The sequence below is a fragment of the Chiloscyllium punctatum genome, chromosome 44, assembly GCF_047496795.1.
Source record: "Chiloscyllium punctatum isolate Juve2018m chromosome 44, sChiPun1.3, whole genome shotgun sequence".
In the NCBI taxonomy this organism is placed as follows: Eukaryota; Metazoa; Chordata; class Chondrichthyes; order Orectolobiformes; family Hemiscylliidae; genus Chiloscyllium; species Chiloscyllium punctatum.
Window position 1 is genome coordinate 43,104,515 of NC_092782.1, and position 19,059 is coordinate 43,123,573.

Sequence of the window (19,059 nt, forward strand, 5' to 3'; positions counted from 1 at the left end):
AAACACACGTTATAGCAGAACAGCCTGTACTCCCTTTGGGTCTTGGTATTGATTGAATAAAATGGCTCGCTTCTGTAATTCCAAAAAGATGCACAAGTCAGCTGCCATCAGTTTTCTTTTGCAAACTTGACAAGTTCAGTCTAAGCACAGCAGGTCAGACAGCATCCAAGCAGCAGGAGAATCGACGATTCGGGTATGCCCGAAACGTCGATTCTCCTGCTCCTTGGGTGCTGCCTGACCTGCTGAGCTTTTCCAGCAACACAATTTTCAGCTCTGATCTCCAGCATCTGCAGTCCTCACTTTCTCCAAGGTCAGTCTAAGCACTACTTTTAGGTTTCTACATATCACTCCTACAAGGTAAAGTATCCAGTCCGTCCTTCAGCAACACACTATGGCTGCAGCTTGCACTATTTACAGGAATCACTGCAGGAATGCATCCACTTTTCCAGTAAACAAATGGGAATACAAGCCCTTCTAGGTTCCCCTCAAACACATGCACTTTCCTCCCTTACATGTACATTGCCACTCCTTCATTGATGTTGGGTCTTTGATATGATCCGTCATTAATGGTATGATGGATTTGATAAAAGACAGCCATGCCAGTGACATGTACATATATTCAGAGAGCAGACAGTTTTTTTAAAAAAACATTAATTTCTGTGCTCCGGGATGGACTTCTGGTCTTCATCCAGGTCCTAGGAATGTACAGAACTGAGAAATCCTGGTGTTTATGAGCTGTTATACCAACCTGTCAAATTTTCAATGAATTATTTCTCCAATTCTCATCTGCCTTATAAAGACCAGCAATATGTGGACCTTGGTCTTTAATGTGTCTTCACGAAACGTGAATCACTCCAGAGATGAACAGAATATAAAACTTAGCACATCTGAATGCACTCTTTTTGATGCAAATTCTCCATTTTTGTTTTAGAAGCGTGCACTTAGTCCAGTTAGTTAGTAAAATTGGAAGTCAAAACCTGCTGTCGTCCTTTGTAACAAATAGAAGTTTACTTTATTTGGAACAGAAATCTTAATGAATTAATGGACTGTTTTTGATGACCTGGAAAAGTTAAGGGAGGCCATGGAGGGACTGGTTGTTTTATCTTTCGGCCGACAACACTGGGTGAGATAGTGGTTTGGGATAGGCTTAAGTAAAAGTGCTCATTCAGAACTGACTTCATGTTCATAGTCGGTGTTTTATAGAGTGCTGAGGTGAGGGTCCGGAGAGGAAATGAAATTTTTAAGGCTGTGCTCGAAATATTTAGTTAACTTTACTGCTCTGCATAACTGTTGTGGACCTTTTTTTCAGATTGGAGCAGAGTGAACAGGAGTGGGAATTAAAGTTCAAATCTGAAGACGAGGTTCATAGGCAGACAGTGAAGAAAATGGAGGAGGAAAACCAACAGCTCTTCTCCAAATCAGAAGAATTCCAGAAGCTTCACAAGGACTCTCAGAACGAGCTCCTGAAGATGACAGAAGAGGTGAAGACCCTGACAGGAAAAAGTGCTGATTTGAGCAGCTTGCTCGAGAAGCTTGAGGCAACCAGAGGCGAGCTGGAGGAGAGCCTGAGGCAGCAAGAGGCCGAAGCACAAAATTACTTGCTGACCTGTGAACAGCTTCAGTCTGACCTCCAGAGCTCCAAATCTTTAACTGAGAAGCTGCATAAAGAAATTGGAGAAAAAGAGGAAAAGATTGTTTCACTCCTGGCCGCGAAAGAGGAGGCTGTTGCGAATGCCATCAGTGAAGCCCAACAGCAGCATGCTGAAGACATCAGACACTGGGAAAGTCAGGTTCAGAGGATAGAAGATGAGAAGTTGGAGAGAGAGCGCACAGTCCGAAAACTGCAGAAAGAAATTGAAGATCTGGATGCAAAACTGAAGAGAACTGAGGAAGAATTAAAGCAGAACAAGGTCAAGTTAGAGTCTTTCACAAAGTCCATGGCCTCCCTTCAGAATGACCGGGAGAGAGTGCTGAGTGACTACAAACAACTCGAGCAGAAACACATCGAGGTGATTGTAGAAAAAGACCAACTGATTCAAGAAGCTGCCACCGAGAACAACAAACTCAAGAATGAATTAAGGAGCCAGCAAGGGCAGAAAGATGATTTGAACTCTGAAAACGCCAAACTCAACGCACAGCTCTTGCAATACAGAGAGGACCTGAACCAGGTGATTTCAATGAAGGATTCTCAGCACAAGCAGTTCCTAAAAACCCAGCTCGAGAGAATTAAAGCATTGGAAAATGAGAAATCGGACATGGAGAGACTGTTAAAAGAAGTGGAGCATGGGTCAGATGAACTCAGTCAAGAGAACAAAGCTCTGAAGGACGAGAAGCGAAATCAGAAGGACGAGTTTCAGTTAGCAGAGAAAACCATTCGTGAGCTGAAGGAAGAGGTGGAAAGGTTGACAGTTGGTGGGCCTGTGCAGCTGCTTCAGTGTCAGTTGGAGGTGGAAAAATTGACGGCCAACCTCTCCTCCCTGCAGGACACGGTGGCTGAGCTGGAGCTGAACGTGGTCACAGTTGAGAAGGAAACTGAGCAAAAGCTGCGTGCTGCCGAAGTCCGGTACGAAAGTGAACTCCAGAACATGCAGCACAATGCCGGCATCATGAGAAACGAAACCGAAACAGCAGAGGAAAGAGTGGCCGAGCTGGCCAGGGACCTCATGGAGACTGAACAGAGATTGCGGGAATCAATTGAAGAGGCTGAGCAACTCAAGGCACAGAACCTGTCTTTTGGGAAAGCCATGAGTTCTTTACAAGTCGATCGAGACCATCTCCTTGGACAACTTGAGGAGTTACAGAGTAAATACACGACTGACTTTGAGTTGGAGAAGAACAGGAGTGAAGGTCTATATCAAGAGCTACAGCAGTCTAAAACCGATTTCCATAAACTGCTGGAAGAGAGGGATTGTTTGTCATCAGAGCTGGCAGCTATGAAGAGCAGCAGCATTGAAACCCATCTGCGGATTCGCATTGATGAACTGAGTAAGCAGCTGTCATCCAAAGAGCAGGATGTGCATGATTTAACCTTGGAACTAGAAAATTCAGCCAATCAACTGAAAGCATTCTCCAAAACTGTGACAACATTACAAGATGAGAGGGACAGACTGATGGACGCAGTGACCAGAAGCAAGAAGGTTCATGAAGTTAAGCAGGGCTCTGCATCAACGCCTTCAAAGCCAGGTGAAGTGCAGAGTCTGAGAAACGCGCTGTCTTCATTGCAGAATGACCGCGATAGACTGGTAACTATGGTTTTTTGTTTTACCTGTAGACTTCCTTCATAGTTTGAAAATAATTATTTTGTAAATGTCTGCTTTTTGTTTTGCCCTGAGCTAATTCTCCTGCACAATCTGCTGTCAATAGCATACTTCATATCAGTCAGCACATCACATGTGTGTGCACTGACTCCCATTGACTCTAAGACCAACAAAGTCTCAAATTTCAAATTCTCATTCACGTGCTCATATCCCACCACGGAATCAGCACTCCTTACAGGCTGTAATAAATCACCCCAACACGTTTTACAAAAGTGTTATCAAACAAAATTTGACAGTGAGAAGATAGAAGGTCAAAAGGCTGATCAAAGAGGTGGGTTAGAAGGAGTGTCTTAAGGAGGACACTGTAGTAAAGAGATTTAGGGCTGGAATTTCAGGGGTTAAGGCCCAAGCAACTGTGAAGGGATGGCTGTCAGTAACAAGGTGACAGGGACCTGCAAGACACTAGAATTAGAGAGAGACACAGAGGATTGTGGGCTTATTGAGATGAAACAAAGGAACTAAGAAATTGCATAAGGCTCTTTTCATGTTAAACATTGTGAAGGCATGTTTTACATTTGTTAATTACTTTAAATTTCTTTTAATGAATTCTCAGGATGTGGGTGCTGCTGGCAAGGCTGGTCATTCAGTGCCAGTCCCGTGTTGCCATATGAAGGTAGTGGTGAATCTCCTCCTTGAGCTGCTCCCTTGGCTTACTGATTAAACATGGAATTACAAGTTAGTTTATGATGCAGAGAATGGCACAAACACTGGAGAAGGCCATTCAGCCTGCTGAGTCTGTGCTGGCTCTCTGAAGGGGAAATGCACTTTGTGTCACTCACCCACATCTCTGTAGTGCTGCACATTCATGTTTAGCTGATAATAATCCAGCTTGGTAATCTCGGTGGAATCCCTTTCCACCATGCTCTCAAATAGCACATTCCAGATTTTAACGACTCAGTGTGGAAACGTTTCTGCCTTTTGATAGAAATGCGATGGATTTCCTCACACAGAATCTCCACTCCCCTTTACTTGGTGGGATTCAGGTAAAGAAACAAAATCTGAAACTGAGGCAATGTAATGTCAGGAGTGGAAAGATCAAGTGGGCTGGTGGTACTGCAGGGATCAGTGCTGCGGCTGTATTTCATTACAACCGACATGAATGATTTGGAGAAGGAAAGTACATGTAATAGTCAAGCTTGCTCGGTGGAAAGGCTGACAATAAACGTCTGCAGGGGCATACAGACAGATTGAGTGGGCAAAAAAAATGGCAGATGGGTGGCATGATTGCTCAGTGCTTAGCACTGCTGCCTCACAGCGCCAGGGACCTGGGTTCAATTCCCACCTCGGGCAACTGTCTGTGTGGAGTTTGCATCTTCTCTCCGTGGGTTTCCTCCGGGTTCTCCGGTTTCCTCCCACAGTCCAAAGATGTGCATGTTAGGTGAATTGGCCATGCTAAATTGCCCATAATGTTAGGTGCATTACTCAGGGGTAAATATAGGGGAATGGGTCTGGGTGGGTTGCTCTTCGGTGTGGACTTGTTGGGCCGAAGGGCCTGTTTCCACACTGTAGGGAATCTAATCTAATGTGGATAAATGTGAGGATATCCACTTCAGCAGGAGGAATAGAAGAGTTGAATATTATTTAAATGGGGGAAGATCGGAGAAAGTCACAGCACAGCGGAATTTGGGAGTCTTCAGGCATAAATCGCAATAAACTAGCATCCAACTTCATCAGATAATCGGGAAGGCTAATGAGGTGTTGGACTTTATTTCAAAGGAAATAGAATATAAATGTTTGGGTAGTGTTTGCTAAATCTATACAAGGCGCTAGATGGATCACAGCTAGAATGCTATGAACATTTTTGCGTCCCTTATCTCAGGAAAGATCTGCTCACAGGGTAGATGTAGAAAGGTTGCCTTCCCTTGTGGGAGAGCCTAAGATCAGAGGGCATGATCTCAGAATGAGGGATCAGAGGATGTGAATCCATGGAATTCATTACCACAAAGGGCTGTCAAGGCCGAATCAGTCAATATATTCTTCAGGTAAAACCAGTTGGGATCAAGTGAATCCATGGAGTAGTAAATGGGGAGTGGGAGTGGGACTACGCTTAGGGAAATCGGGAGAGCAAACAGGGAACCTGAGATAGCTTTGGCAAGTAGGATTAAGGAGAATCCTTAGAGATTCTCCAAGGACATTAAGGGCAAAACAGTAACTAGGGAGAGATTTAATTTATTATTGTCACGTACTGAGATACAGTGAAAAGTATTGTTTTGCCTGCTCCCCAGGCAAATCATACCTTACATAAGTACATCAGGTAATAGAACAGAATGCAGAAGTTTGCCTGTATGTGGAACCACAGGAGATGAGTGAGATACCAAATGAATACTTTGCCTCAGTATTTACTTTGGGGAAAGACATGGAGGCTTGGCAACTTGGGGGAAAAACACAGCAGGTTAGACAGCATCTGAGGAGCAAGAAATCAAAGTTTTGGGCTGAAACACTTCGTCAGAAGATCCCTTTGGGTTGCAGCCTGGAACATTGACTTTGCTGTTGCTCAGATACTGTCTGACCTGCTGTGCTTCCAGTATCTGCCGTCCTTATTGTCTCCAAGTCCCTGCAATAAATAGTGATGTCTTGAAAAGAATCCATATTACAGAAGAGGAGGTGCTGGAGATCTTAAAACACATGAAGGTCTGGGAGGTATATCCCAGAGCATTGTGGGAAAGCTTGGGAAGAGACTGCAGGCCCCCTTGCTGAGATATTTACATCATCGGCAACCACAGGTGAGGTGCCCGAAGATTGGAGGATGACGAATGTTGTGCCATTATTTAAGAAAAGCTGCAAGTTAAAGCCAGGGATCTAAAGGCAGGTGAGCCTGACGTCAGTAGTGGGCAAGTTGTTGGAGGCGATTCTGAGAGATAGGATTTACGTTTTTGGAACGGTGAGGACTGATTAAGGATAGTCACCTTGGCTTTGACGGAGAGAAACCAGGTCTCACAAACTTGATTGAGTTTTCTGAAGAAGTGACCACAAGCTTGATGAAGGGAGCATGGCAGATGTTGTCTAATTGATCTTTAGCAAGGCCTTTGCCAAGCTCCTGCAAGGTAGACTGGTTAGTAAGGTTAGATCACATGGGATCCAGGGGGTGCTAGCCAATTGGAGAGAAAATGAGCTTGGTGGTAGAAGACAGAGTGTGGTGGTAGGGTGTTATTATTCAGCTGGAGTCCTGTGATCAGCAATGTGCCACAAGGATTGGTTCTGGGTCCATTGTTGTTTGTCGTATATATCAGCGATTTGGATAAGAATGTGGGAGGTATGGTTAGAAAGTTTGTGGATGACACCAAAATTAGTTAAGTGGACCGTGGAGAACACTATTTAAGTGTACAACGGGATCTTGATCAGATGGGCCAATGGGCTGAGGAGTGGCAGGTGGAGTTTAATTTAGATAAACACGTGGTGTTGCAGTTTGGTCAGGCAAACCAGAGCAGGACTTACACGGTTAATGGTAGGGGCCTGGGGAATGTTGTTCACTCGAGGGGTACAGGTTCATAGTTCCTTGAAAGTGGCCTTGCAGGTAGACAGGGTGGTGAAGGAGGCAATTGGTATGCGTGCTTTCATTGGTCAGAGCGTTGAGTACAGGATTTGGGACATCAGCATGTGGCTGTACCACATATTGCTGAGGCCAGATTGGGAATACTGTGTACAATTCCGGTTGCCCTGCTATTGTTAAATCAGAAAGGTACAGAAAAATTATAAAATGTTCCTGGCACTGGAGGGTATGCGTTAGAAGGAGAGGCTAAATAGGCTGGGACTTCTTTCCCTGGACCATCAGAGGCTGAGGGGTGATCTTTTAGAGGGGGCATAGGTAAGGTGAATGGCTGATGTATTTTTCCAAAGGCTGGGGAGAACAAACTAAGGGACCTGAGGGGCAACGGTTTCATTGAGAGGATGGTACGTGTACGGAATGAGCTGTCACAGAGAGTGTTAGGAGAGCAGGTACAGTGACAACATCGAAAGGACATTCAGACAGGTACATGGACAGGAAAGATTGAGTTGGACCAAAGGGTCTGTATCTCTGTGACACTACATTGATGAGATTTTTAATCAGTGAGGGGAATGGGGAAAAGGCAGGAGAGTGGATTTGAGGATTATCAGATCATCCATAATCTCTCTGAATGTCAGATTAGAATGGGCTGAATGGCCTACGTCTCCAACAATGTTAACAGTCTGATGGTCCTGTGCAAGTGGTTTACACAATGAGCTATTGGCTGACTGAAAGCATGTGTTTTATAAAGCCAGATTGTGAAAGATATTGCCATCCTCAGGACTGCGGCTCAATGCGAGGATCATCCCAGTGTCACGCCCTCTATCCCCAGTCCCCAGCTCTGTCCCAGTGTCCTGCCCTCTGTCCCAGTGTCCTGCCCTCTATCCCCAGTCCCCAGATCTGTCCCACTGTCCTGCCCTCTATCCCCAGTCCCCAGCTCTGTCCCAGTGTCCTGCCCTCTACCCCCAGTGTCCAGCTCTGTCCCAGTGTCCTGCCCTCTATCCCCAGTCCCCAGCTCTGTCCCAGTGTCCTGCCTTTATCCCCAATCCCTTGCTGTGTCCCAGTGTCCTGCCCTCTATCCCCAATCCCTTGCTCTGTCCCAGTGTCCTGCCCTCTATCCCCAGTCCCCAGCTCTGTCCCAGTGTCCCACCCTCTACCCCCAATCCCTTGCTCTGTCCCAGTGTCCTGCCCTCTATCCCCAGTCCCCGGCTCTGTCCCAGTGTCACGCCATCTACCCCCAGTCCCCTGCTGTGTCCCAGTGTCCCGTCCCAGTGTCACGCCATCTACCCCAGTCCCCTGCTCTGTCCCAGTATCCCGCCCTCTATTCCCAGTCCCCACTCTGTCCCAGTGACCCGGCCTCTATCCCCAGACCCCTGCTCTGTCCCAGTATCCCGCCCTCTATCCCCAATCCCCTGCTCTGTCCCAATTTCCCACCCTCTATCCCCAGTCTCCCGCTCTGTCCCAGTGTCCTGCCCTCTATTCCCAGTCCCCTGCTGTGTCCCAGTGTCCCACCCGCTATACCCAATCCCCTGCTCTGTCCCAGTGTTCTGCCTTCTATCCCCAGTCCCTTGCTCTGTCCCAGTGTCCCACCCTCTACCCCCAGTCCCCTGCTCTGTCCCAGTATCCCGCTCTCTATTCCCAGTCCCTGCTCTGTCCCAGTGACACGGCCTCTATCCCCAGACCCCTGCTCTGTGCCTGTGTCCTGCCCTCTATCCCCAGTCCCCTGCTCTGTCCCAGTATCCTGCCCTCCCCTCCATTGCCAGTCCCTGCTCTGTCCCAGAATCCCGCCCTCTATCCCCAGTCCCCTACTCTGAGCGAGTGTCCAGCCCTCTATCCCCAGTCCCCCGCTCTGTGCCTGTGTCCCGCCCACTATCCCCAGTCCCCTGCTCTGTCCCAGTGTCCTGCCCTCTATCCCCAGTCCCCTGTTCTGTCCTAGTGTCCCGTCCTCTATTCCCAGTCTCCTGCTCTGTGCCAGTGTCCTGCCCTCTATCCCCAGTCCCCTGCCCTCTATCCCCAGTCCCCTGCTCTGTCCCAGTGTCCCGACCTCTATCCCCAGTGTCCTGGTCTGTACTACTGTGCCGCCCGCAATACCCAATCCCTTGCTGTGTCCCAGTGTCCTGCCCTCTATCCCCAGTCCCTTGCTGTGTCCCAGTGTCCTGCCCTCTATCCCCAATCCCTTGCTGTGTCCCAGTGTCCTGCCCTCTCTCCCCAGTCCCCTGCTGTGTCCCAGTGTCCTGCCCTCTATGCCCAATCCCTTGCTGTGTCCCAGTGTCCTGCCCTCTATCCCCAGTCCCTTGCTGTGTCCCAGTGTCCCGCCCCCTATCCCCGGTCCCCTGCTGTGTCCCGCCCCCCTATCCCCGGTCCCCTGCTGTGTCCCGCCCCCCTATCCCCGGTCCCCTGCTGTGTCCCGCCCCCTATCCCCGGTCCCCTGCTCTGTCCCAGTATCCCGCCCTCTATCCCCAGTCCCCTGCTCTGTCCCACTGTGTTGCCCTGTATCTCCAATCCGGTGCTGTGTCCCAGTGTCCCGCCCTCTACCCCTGTCCCCTGCTGTGTCCCAGTGTCCCGCCCTCTATCCCCAGTCCCCTGCTCTGTCCTAGTGTCCCCTGCTCTGTCCCAGTGTCCTGCCCTCTATCCCCAGTCCCCTGCTCTGTCCCAGTGTCCCGCCCTCTATCCCCATTCCTCTGCTGTGTTCCAGTGTCCCACCAGTCCTCTTCTCCGTGCCAATGTGTTGTCCTCTGTCTCCAGTTCCGAAATGTTCTGTGGGAGCCACTCTCTCCCTAGCCCGCTGTGTTGGGATCCTGCACCCCTCTGCCTCTTCTCTCTCTCTCTCTCTCTCTCTCTCTCTCTCTCTCTCTCTCTCTCTCTCTCTCTCTCTCTCTCTCTCTCTCTCTCTCTCTCTCTCATCCCCCTGTGCAGCTGTCCTACATTCTCCTCCGTACTCCCCAGGTGTATCTCTGTGTTTAACTTCCCTCATTGTGTTGCAGCTGGAGGAGCTGACGAAGCTGCAGCAGCAGTACATGCTTTGTAGGGAAGCGACAGCGGAACTATCCCAACTCCGGAGCCGGCTCGAAGCCCAGACCCAGCAGATTGCTGACAGCAAAGAGACCCAAGAGCAACTGGAGAAGGATCTGGTTTCCTGTCAGGAGGAGCTTGGACAGCTGAGGTTAATAGTGGACTGCTGCTTTTCTGTCACTAGTTACCAAGCGCGAAAGCTCCAAAATCACCTTCATGAGCAGACAGACTTCACCCAATTGGCTCTGATACACAAGCAAGAATTTGTTTTTACAGACCGGACTGTTCATTTTCTTGCAATGAGTTACATTGGTGTGCAAAACCTGTTGGTAGAAAAGGGATAGCAACATGTATTCTGGGCCACATTATCCCAGAGATGACAAGCATGGACTGAGATGGAATGATCTTAATCACTTCCTGTTGGACAACGCTAGGAGAAGGGGCCAATCAGTGAAATCCAAAATCAGTGGCAGCACCATGCTCCCAAAATATATCGAAAATGGGCTGTGTTACTCCGCTGCCCCATTGCGGGGCTCCCTCTCCCCCTGTCCCAGTGTGGGGCTCCCTCTCCCCTGTCCCAGTGTGGGGCTCCCTCTCCCCCTGCCCCAGTGCGGGGCTCCCTCTCCCCCTATCCCAGTGCGGGTCTCCGTCTCCCCCTGCCCCAGTGCGGGGCTCCCTCTTCCCCCTGCCCCAGTGCGGGGCTCCCTCTTCCCCCTGCCCCAGTGCGGGGCTCCCTCTTCCCCCTGCCCCAGTGCGGGGCTCCCTCTTCCCCCTGCCCCAGTGCGGGGCTCCCTCTTCCCCCTGCCCCAGTGCGGGGCTCCCTCTTCCCCCTGCCCCAGTGCGGGGCTCCCTCTTCCCCCTGCCCCAGTGCGGGGCTCCCTCTTCCCCCTGCCCCAGTGCGGGGCTCCCTCTTCCCCCTGCCCCAGTGCGGGGCTCCCTCTTCCCCCTGCCCCAGTGCGGGGCTCCCTCTTCCCCCTGCCCCAGTGCGGGGCTCCCTCTTCCCCCTGCCCCAGTGCGGGGCTCCCTCTTCCCCCTGCCCCAGTGCGGGGCTCCCTCTTCCCCCTGCCCCAGTGCGGGGCTCCCTCTTCCCCCTGCCCCAGTGCGGGGCTCCCTCTTCCCCCTGCCCCAGTGCGGGGCTCCCTCTTCCCCCTGCCCCAGTGCGGGGCTCCCTCTTCCCCCTGCCCCAGTGCGGGGCTCCCTCTTCCCCCTGCCCCAGTGCGGGGCTCCCTCTTCCCCCTGCCCCAGTGCGGGGCTCCCTGTCATCCCTGTCCCAGTGCTGGGCTCACTCTCCCCCTGCCCCACAGTGGGGCTCCCTCTACCCTGCCCCCGTGTGGGGCTCCCACTCCCCCCTGTCCCATGTGGGTCTCCCCTTGCCCCAGTGTGGAGCTTCCTCTCCCCTTGCCCCAGTCTGGGGCTTCCTCTCCCCTTGCCCCAGTCTGGGGCTTCCTCTCCCCTTGCCCCAGTCTGGGGCTTCCTCTCCCCTTGCCCCAGTCTGGGGCTTCCTCTCCCCTTGCCCCAGTGTGGGCTCCCTCTCCCCCTGCCCCAGTCTGGAGCTTCCTCTCCCCCTGCCCCAGTCTGGGGCTTCCTCTCCACTTTCCCCAGTGTGGTTCTCCCCCTCTCCCAGTGTGGGGCTCCCTCTCCCCTACCCCATTGCGGGGCTACCTCTCCCCTATCCCAGTGCAGGGCTCTCCTTCCCCCTGCCCCTGTGTGGGACTCCTTCACCTCCTATCCCAGTGTGGGGCTTCCTCTCCCACTGCCCCAGGGTGGGGCTCCCTCTTCCCCCTGCCCCAGTGCGGGGCTCCCTCTTCCCCCTGCCCCAGTGCGGGGCTCCCCCTGCCCCAGTGCGGGGCTCCCTCTTCCCCCTGCCCCAGTGCGGGGCTCCCTCTTCCCCCTGCCCCAGTGCGGGGCTCCCTCTTCCCCCTGCCCCAGTGCGGGGCTCCCTCTTCCCCCTGCCCCAGTGCGGGGCTCCCTCTTCCCCCTGCCCCAGTGCGGGGCTCCCTCTTCCCCCTGCCCCAGTGCGGGAATCCACCTGCCTTGTGTCTTTGTGTAACTCCGTTGTCCTGTCTTGTAGATCTGAGAAGTCATCTTTTAGCAAACAGTGTGAGAGGCTGAAGGAACAGTACCTGATCGCTGTGTCTGATAAGGATAACCAGATCCAGGAGCTTCAGAGCCTGTGCCAGGAGCTACGACTGAAGGTGACCCAGCAGGTACTGCTCTTTACAACTGGGCTGACATTACATACTTGGTGACGTGAGGTACTGCGTGGTGGTGACGTGAGGTACTGGGTGACAGTGACGTGAGGTACTGGGTGGCGGTGACGTGAGGTACTGGGTGACGGTGACGTGAGGTACTGGGTGGCGGTGACGTGAGGTACTGGGTGACGGTGACGTGAGGTACTGAGTGACGGTGACGTGAGGTACTGGGTGGCGGTGACGTGAGGTACTGGGTGGCGGTGACGTGAGGTACTGGGTGGCGGTGACGTGAGGTACTGGGTGGCGGTGACGTGAGGTACTGGGTGGCGGTGACGTGAGGTACTGGGTGGCGGTGACGTGAGGTACTGGGTGACGGTGACGTGAGGTACTGGGTGACGGTGACGTGAGGTACTGGGTGACGGTGACGTGAGGTACTGGGTGACGGTGACGTGAGGTACTGGGTGACGGTGACGTGAGGTACTGGGTGACGGTGACGTGAGGTACTGAGTGGCGGTGACGTGAGGTACTGGGTACTGGTGATGTGAGAACAAAACCCAACTCCCAATGCGTGTGTTTACGTGCTGTATGATGCTATAAATTAGTTTTTGTTTTTTCTCCTCCTTTATTCTTTCTTCTGGATGTGGGGAGTTAGTTGACCACTGAGTCCATCCCTGAAGTGTGGAGCTGGAGAACTGGCGCTTGAGTTCACAAGAGTTTAACTGTGTCAAAACTAGAACAGGTTCCCTCTCCTGATCTGACTGAAGTGACTGACACTGTGCCACGAGACCTGGACTCTGAGCTGTCACTTACAGCCTGGAGTTGCCCACGGTCACCGTACTAACCGATGAGAGACAGTTTGCTCCTATTGAGTGGTTACTCCCCTGCCCCCTTCCCCAGTATGACCAGGGCCTAATTGGAGGTAGAGGGGTTAAGGGAGAAACAACAAGGGGGAGGAGGTGCAGGGCAGTATGGAGCAGTCTGACCGGATGCTGGGGTTTGGTTTCTGCCAGTGATTCTGGCACAGGGAGACAGACAGTCTTGTGGAAACAAGCCAAGGTGAGGGCTGGAGCCCGAACTAGGGAATAGGATCTTTTAATAAAAGAAAGTTCAGTTTGAGTCGATGACATGTGTTAAACAGAGTCCTGAAGAAGCAGCAAACCCTGGAGAGATGCTGAAAGGGCTGCAGACTGAGAACAGCCAGCTGAAGTCCCAACTGAACAACAGCTTGAAAGAGCTTCATCAGAAAGAACTTCGCATCCAGAAACTCAACAGCAAGGTAGGCCCTGCACACACATGGGTTTTCATCCCAATTACCTGCCTTCCATTTCTCTCTCCGTATCTGATTCGGTCGCCACGGGAATTGTCAGTACAGCCTGTTACAAACATCGCAATGATGGATTAGCACCTCAGGATTGTTGCAGTTCATCTGCATTTTAGCTAAATCCTGAATTTGTGGTCAGCTTTGAGAGGCATAATTAGTGCAAATGCTGACAATTCGGCACCAAACATTTCAGGTCAATGCTTCAATCCCTCCAATTAGATTTCTGTCCCTATCATTGTAGCAAAACAGCTTCTTATCAATGTCACAGCCATCTGGGACTGTGACAAATGTTGACTCTCTCTAAGTCCTTGGTGAGTTGCCTGCAGTCTCTAACATGCCCTTACCAACTTAATGAAGTTACTGTGATGTGCCATGGACAAGTTATTGCTGTACATAAGAATGTGCTACATTATTACTGTGCACTCCCCCAGAGTGGTGGGCGTTTGGTGTCCCTTCCCCCAGAGGAGTGGGTGCTCTGTGTCCTCCCCCCCCCACCCCCCACCCCGGAGCGGTGGGCTCTCTGTGTCCCTCCCTCCGGAGCGGTGTCGCTCGGTGCCCCTCCCCCGGAGCAGTGGGCTCTCTGTGTCCTTTGCCCTGAAGTGGTGGGCGCTCGGTGCCCCTCCCCCAGAGCAGTGGGCGCGATGTCCTTTGCCCAGAGCAGTTGGCGCTGCGTTTGTCCACTCTGAGATGGTCACACTCTCTCTTTCTCTCCCTTCCTCCCCCAAGCTGACACTGAACCACTCTCCTGAAGGCACTGCCCTTCTGATTGCACTCCAGTCTCCTGAGGAAGGTGACCCTGCCATCAGGTCCCCCTTTGCTATGAAACTCCACCCCCTGTAGGTTTCCAACATCACTCCTCCTTTTGAACTGCATGACCATTAAAAGGTGAAACCCAGGACTTTTACGCACCTTGTATTCCCCACCCTCACCTGCTGTGTCCCGTCTCCAGATGTCGCTGGTGTTTGAGGAGAAGGTCGCACTCTCTGCTCAGCTGCGAGGAACGGGGCAGAGCCTGCGTGAGACACAGCACCGACTGAATGAGTTACAGGCACGTCACCTAACTCTGGAACAACAGCTCCAGTCTTCGGCAGATCTCCTGGAAGAGAAGAAGGTGGGTGGAGCAGCGATAGGAACTGGGGGAGTTAGCAACTTCATTACCAGATTGGAGAGATGGGAAAAGGGATGAAAACTGAAAGTTGGGCAAGATCCTTGCCTTTGATCCACTTCCAGGTATCCCTTCCTCAATATTTCAATCGGCCTGAACCTGTCAAGTAAACTCCAGCCTATAACATTGCTGACTTTTTAAAAATATATATTCCCCCCAAATTCCTCTTTCCAGCTGTATTTCATTCCCAGTATATACAATTCCGTGTGAGGTAATAGAATACCCCCGAGCTCTGTTGTGTCTCCAGAAGCTGTTCTGACCTGTCTCTCTGTTGTTGGTTTTGACTTGTAGTTGAGCCCCTTGATTGATGCTGCCCCCGGTGGTCCCCAGGAGAAGGGCAGAGACGAGGAGCATGTCAAAGAGATGGAACTCAGACACCTGAAGCAAAGGTAAGAATCGTAAGGCCACCTCTTGCCCTTGGATTGATGCAGCACTGCAAAACATTAAAAGAACAGGTTTATTCCGAGTGCCTGCTCACTTATACCCTGGATCATAAATTCTCTACCTTTTACTTCGGGGAAAAGCTGGTGTATCAATACCACTTGTGTTATTTAGGTAACTTTGCTCGGTGTGAGTTTGTTGCTTGCCCACCAATTTTCCTGCCTTTTGATCACCAACAAATATCAGAGAGGGAAATTTTCAAAGAAACTTTTTTTTAAAGATAGAAAGTGATCAGAACATAAAACTTGACTATTGCTGCAAACGAGTTGGTCCAAGCTTTACATCGACTGTATTTAGCAACATGAGCGCTGTTTGCTGCTCGCAAGGTGCTACTGTCAATCCAAGAAGGCATTCTACATGGCTTACAAATGAATAATATGGTCTGTGAATCTTCAGTTCCGGTGTGATTCTCAGTTTGTGCAATCTATAGACTGGCACGTGAAAACAAAGAGCCGAGCCACACCCAGCCAGACGGCGCTGCAAAGTTACAACACAGTCGCCAACATTGAATGTGACTCTGTAATGGGACATCATTTTCAAAATAACTCTTCAGTGTGTGAGGAGTTACTTTAGGATTGAATTGGGCTCACGTGCACTGAGATCCTATTTGCAGACAGCAAAAAACATACTGGCAGAGTGGGAGGTAATGACCTCGTGGTGTCATTGCCAGACTATTAACCAAGAGATCCAGGTAATGTTCTGGGGGCCTGGATTCGAATCCCAGCACTGCAGATGGTGGTATTTGAATTCAATAACAATCTGGAATTAAGAATCTCAGGATGACCATGAATCCATTATCGATTGTTGGAAAAACCCACCCGGTTCATTAATGTCCTTCAGGGAAGGAAGCTGCCACCCTTACCTGGTCTAGCCGACATGCGGCCCCAGACCCACAGCAAACATCTTTGACTCACAACTGCCCTCTGGGTAATTAGGGATGGGCAGCGACACTCTCAGCCCATGAATGAAGGAAGGAAAAAAAATGCAAATATTTTTGAGCAATAGTTAAGTTTCATGTTCCCCATCATTTTCACTGTAGGTTTCTTCTGAAAATTCCCTTTCTAATTACTAATTAGAGTCAATTTCCCTGGTTGGCAATGTAAACAAGCAAGGCAGTGCTTGAGGTGACTGTGAATGGGAGGCTAGGTGAGGATGGGAGAGAGGAGAGTTTGAGGGTATTACTGATTGTTCATTTAGAAGAAGCTTGTGTGTTCGAGGTGGGAGTTGATCAGGTCAAATGAGTTGTTTATGTGTTGTGTTTGTTTTGTAATAAATGTAACTGATGTCACAGACTGAAATGGGGCCTGGAAGGAACTGACTAACCCATGAGCAGCTGCCGGATCCCTGTAGCTGTCATTGAGAGAGGTCATTCTAGTCTCATCAGCCCCTAGGCATGTTCCTTTTATGGTATTGGGAATATCGCAGTCCCAGTTAAAACAATGAAACAGCGCAGAAAGGAGGGTTGCGAACCCATAGTAGCAGCTCTTGTACACTTTGCGATCGCTTGCAGATCCCTTCTCTGAGCCCAGATCCCTGGATTGATTTTCCTCTTCATGTCTCTACATTATTAAGGCTCTGAGCATTTGACTGTTCTTCCGGAAAGCTTGTTAATTCAAAATTATCCGTGGCCATTTGGACACAATTTCTCAATTTCTCTGTCATTGTAAATAATCCCCATTGAAGTAATTTATTCCCGCTGCCACAAGGCTCATTTTAATTGCATTTTTGATGAAAGGCTGCTTCTCCTTGCAGTCTGATTTCCTCTCTTTTTATATCAGCCTGTGCTGGGGGAAGGCGGTAGGTGGGGGGGGGAAGGTGTCACAAGTCGCACAGCAGGGGGCATCAGCTTCTGAGAGGGAGCAGGTCGGTTCACATTTCAGGAGATCCCCCCCCCAATCAGGTGTGATTGCTCTGCTCTGCTCTGCTCTGCTCTGCCTTTTTGATACGAGAGCGTAGAGAGAGCTCTACCTTACTGAGTTTAAAGAAGATTTGTAGCTCAGGTTGAGGTTCTGGATGTAGGTTTGCTCACTGAGCTGGAAGGTTCATTTTCAGACGTTTCGTCACCATACTAGGTAACATCTTCAGTGGGCCTCCGGACGAAGCACTGCTGATGTCTCCTGCTTTCTATTTGTATGTTTGGGTCAGCAAACACATTGATTTGGACCCCATTTACCACCCCCTTAGAGAAAGAATGCGAAATGACATCATCATGGGAAATGACGTCACCACAGGAAATGACATCACCAACCCAAACATACAAATAGTAGGAAACGCGAGCAGTACTTTGTCTGGAGGCTCACTGAAGATGTTACCTAGTAGCGTGACGAAACGTCTGAAAATAAACCTTCCAGTTCAGTTAGCAAACCTACAGCCAGAGCTTTACCTGCCTGTACCTTGATGGGACAGCATTAAAGGAGCTGTGTACGAAGGGTCTGGGGCTGGAGGCCAGTGAGAAATTTCAAAACTGTGTTCTGTGTAAAGCTAAAGTATGAGAGGATTGAGAAGAATGATTTGTGTTGTATTTAAACCAAAGTCTATCTCTCACCCTCTGGTTAAATGGCTGAACAAGGCTGGGGCACAGCAAGGCCAGTCCCTGGTCTAGTACCTGCCACCTTCCTGTGAAAAGCAAAGTGCTTTCCCTGGTCTGTATTTCCCAGGTTGTTTGAAGCTAAACAGATGCATGACAGAAGTGAACAAGAACTCCACCAATTGGAGGGATCTCTTGCTGAAGAACGGGAAAAGCGATTGGCTGCTGAGGAAGCCCTGTTGTCAGCAGAGCACCGACTCAAAAGGTAAACGTGAATGGATGGAACCATTTCAGGGAGAACAGGGAAGTGATCTCTCTCTAATCTGGGCAGGAGAGAATTAGGAGTCCGTTTAAAAAGGGGCAAAGGGATGGGACATTTATTTTGAGGTCAGAAGATATTAGAGGTAGAACATCCCCTCAGGACTGAGAAAGCTTGTTCTAACGCAGGATGTTACAAATGGGGAAGTCTCAGGTCTGTGCCATTTACAAACATCAACTGTTTCCTTTCATATTCCGAAACTCTATCCACCCACTTCCTCCTTATATCCCGACATTGCAACTTATTGCTGTATTTCTCCACCTCACATACCCTCCTCCTTCATTTCCTTTTGTTGGGAGAATCCTCCGCAAAGGGGCACCATTTTGAAATTAAAACCAAGACATCGAGGAGCGAAGTCAGGAAGCATTTTCTTTGTATACAGTGGAATTCCTGTCTATTGAAAAGCAGTGGAAATTAAGATTCAGCTGAAATGTTGATGTGATTCCTTGATCTAGATTGAGTCGGGATATTGGGGGTATGCAGTGAAATCTAGTTGAGGTACATATCAGCCCGGGTCAGCAGTGATAGAATGGTGAAACAGGCTGGAGAGGATTAGAAGGTTTGTATCTGCTGGTTGTGTGAATTCCTCACAGCCACTCAAGAACCCCTGGCATCGATGTACCCAGAGTTGGACAATAGAGAAGCTGTGAGACCCTGCTGGGACAGGAAGGGACTCTGAGACCCTGCTGGGACAGGGAGAGGCCCTGAGACCCTGCTGGGACAGAACGGGGCTGTGAGACCCTGCTGGGATAGGACAGGGCTGTGAGACCCTGCTGGGACAGGAAGGGGCTGTGAGACCCTACTGGGACAGGAAGGGGCTGTGAGACCCTGCTGGATAAGGCAGGGGCTGCGAGACCCTGCTAAGACAGGACCAGGCTGTGTGACCCTACTGGGACAGGGAGAGGCTGTGAGAACCTGGGACAGGACAGGGCTGTGAGACCCTGCTGGGACAGGAAGGGACTGTGAGACCCTGCTAAGACAGGACCAGGCTGTGTGACCCTACTGGGACAGGAAGGGGCTGTGAGACCCTGCTGGATAAGGCAGGGGCTGCGAGACCCTGCTAAGACAGGACCAGGCTGTGTGACCCTACTGGGACAGGGAGAGGCTGTGAGAACCTGGGACAGGACAGGGCTGTGAGACCCTGCTGGGACAGGAAGGGACTGTGAGACCCTGCTGGGACAGGGAGAGGCCCTGAGACCCTGCTGGGACAGGAAGGGGCTGTGAGACCCTACTGGGACAGGACAGGGCTGTGAGACCCTGCTGGATAAGGCAGGGGCTGCG

General features: G+C 50.7%; 1 protein-coding gene across 5 annotated transcripts in view; it reads left to right on the plus strand.

The window, feature by feature from the left end:
* The window catches only part of LOC140466929 (golgin subfamily B member 1-like), a 73,147-nt gene that overhangs the window by 51,236 nt on the left and 2,852 nt on the right, over positions 1–19,059 (plus strand). For 3 of the 5 annotated variants that reach the window (XM_072562781.1, XM_072562779.1, XM_072562783.1), the window contains 7 exons: positions 1,310–3,242; positions 9,786–9,964; positions 11,885–12,020; positions 13,144–13,281; positions 14,276–14,437; positions 14,783–14,880; positions 17,590–17,724. In XM_072562781.1, coding sequence (XP_072418882.1) covers positions 1,310–3,242; positions 9,786–9,964; positions 11,885–12,020; positions 13,144–13,281; positions 14,276–14,437; positions 14,783–14,880; positions 17,590–17,724 — 2,781 coding nt within the window. The remainder of the gene's footprint in view (positions 1–1,309; positions 3,243–9,785; positions 9,965–11,884; positions 12,021–13,143; positions 13,282–14,275; positions 14,438–14,782; positions 14,881–17,589; positions 17,725–19,059) is intronic. The other 2 variants (XM_072562782.1, XM_072562784.1) reach the window with 2 other exon arrangements.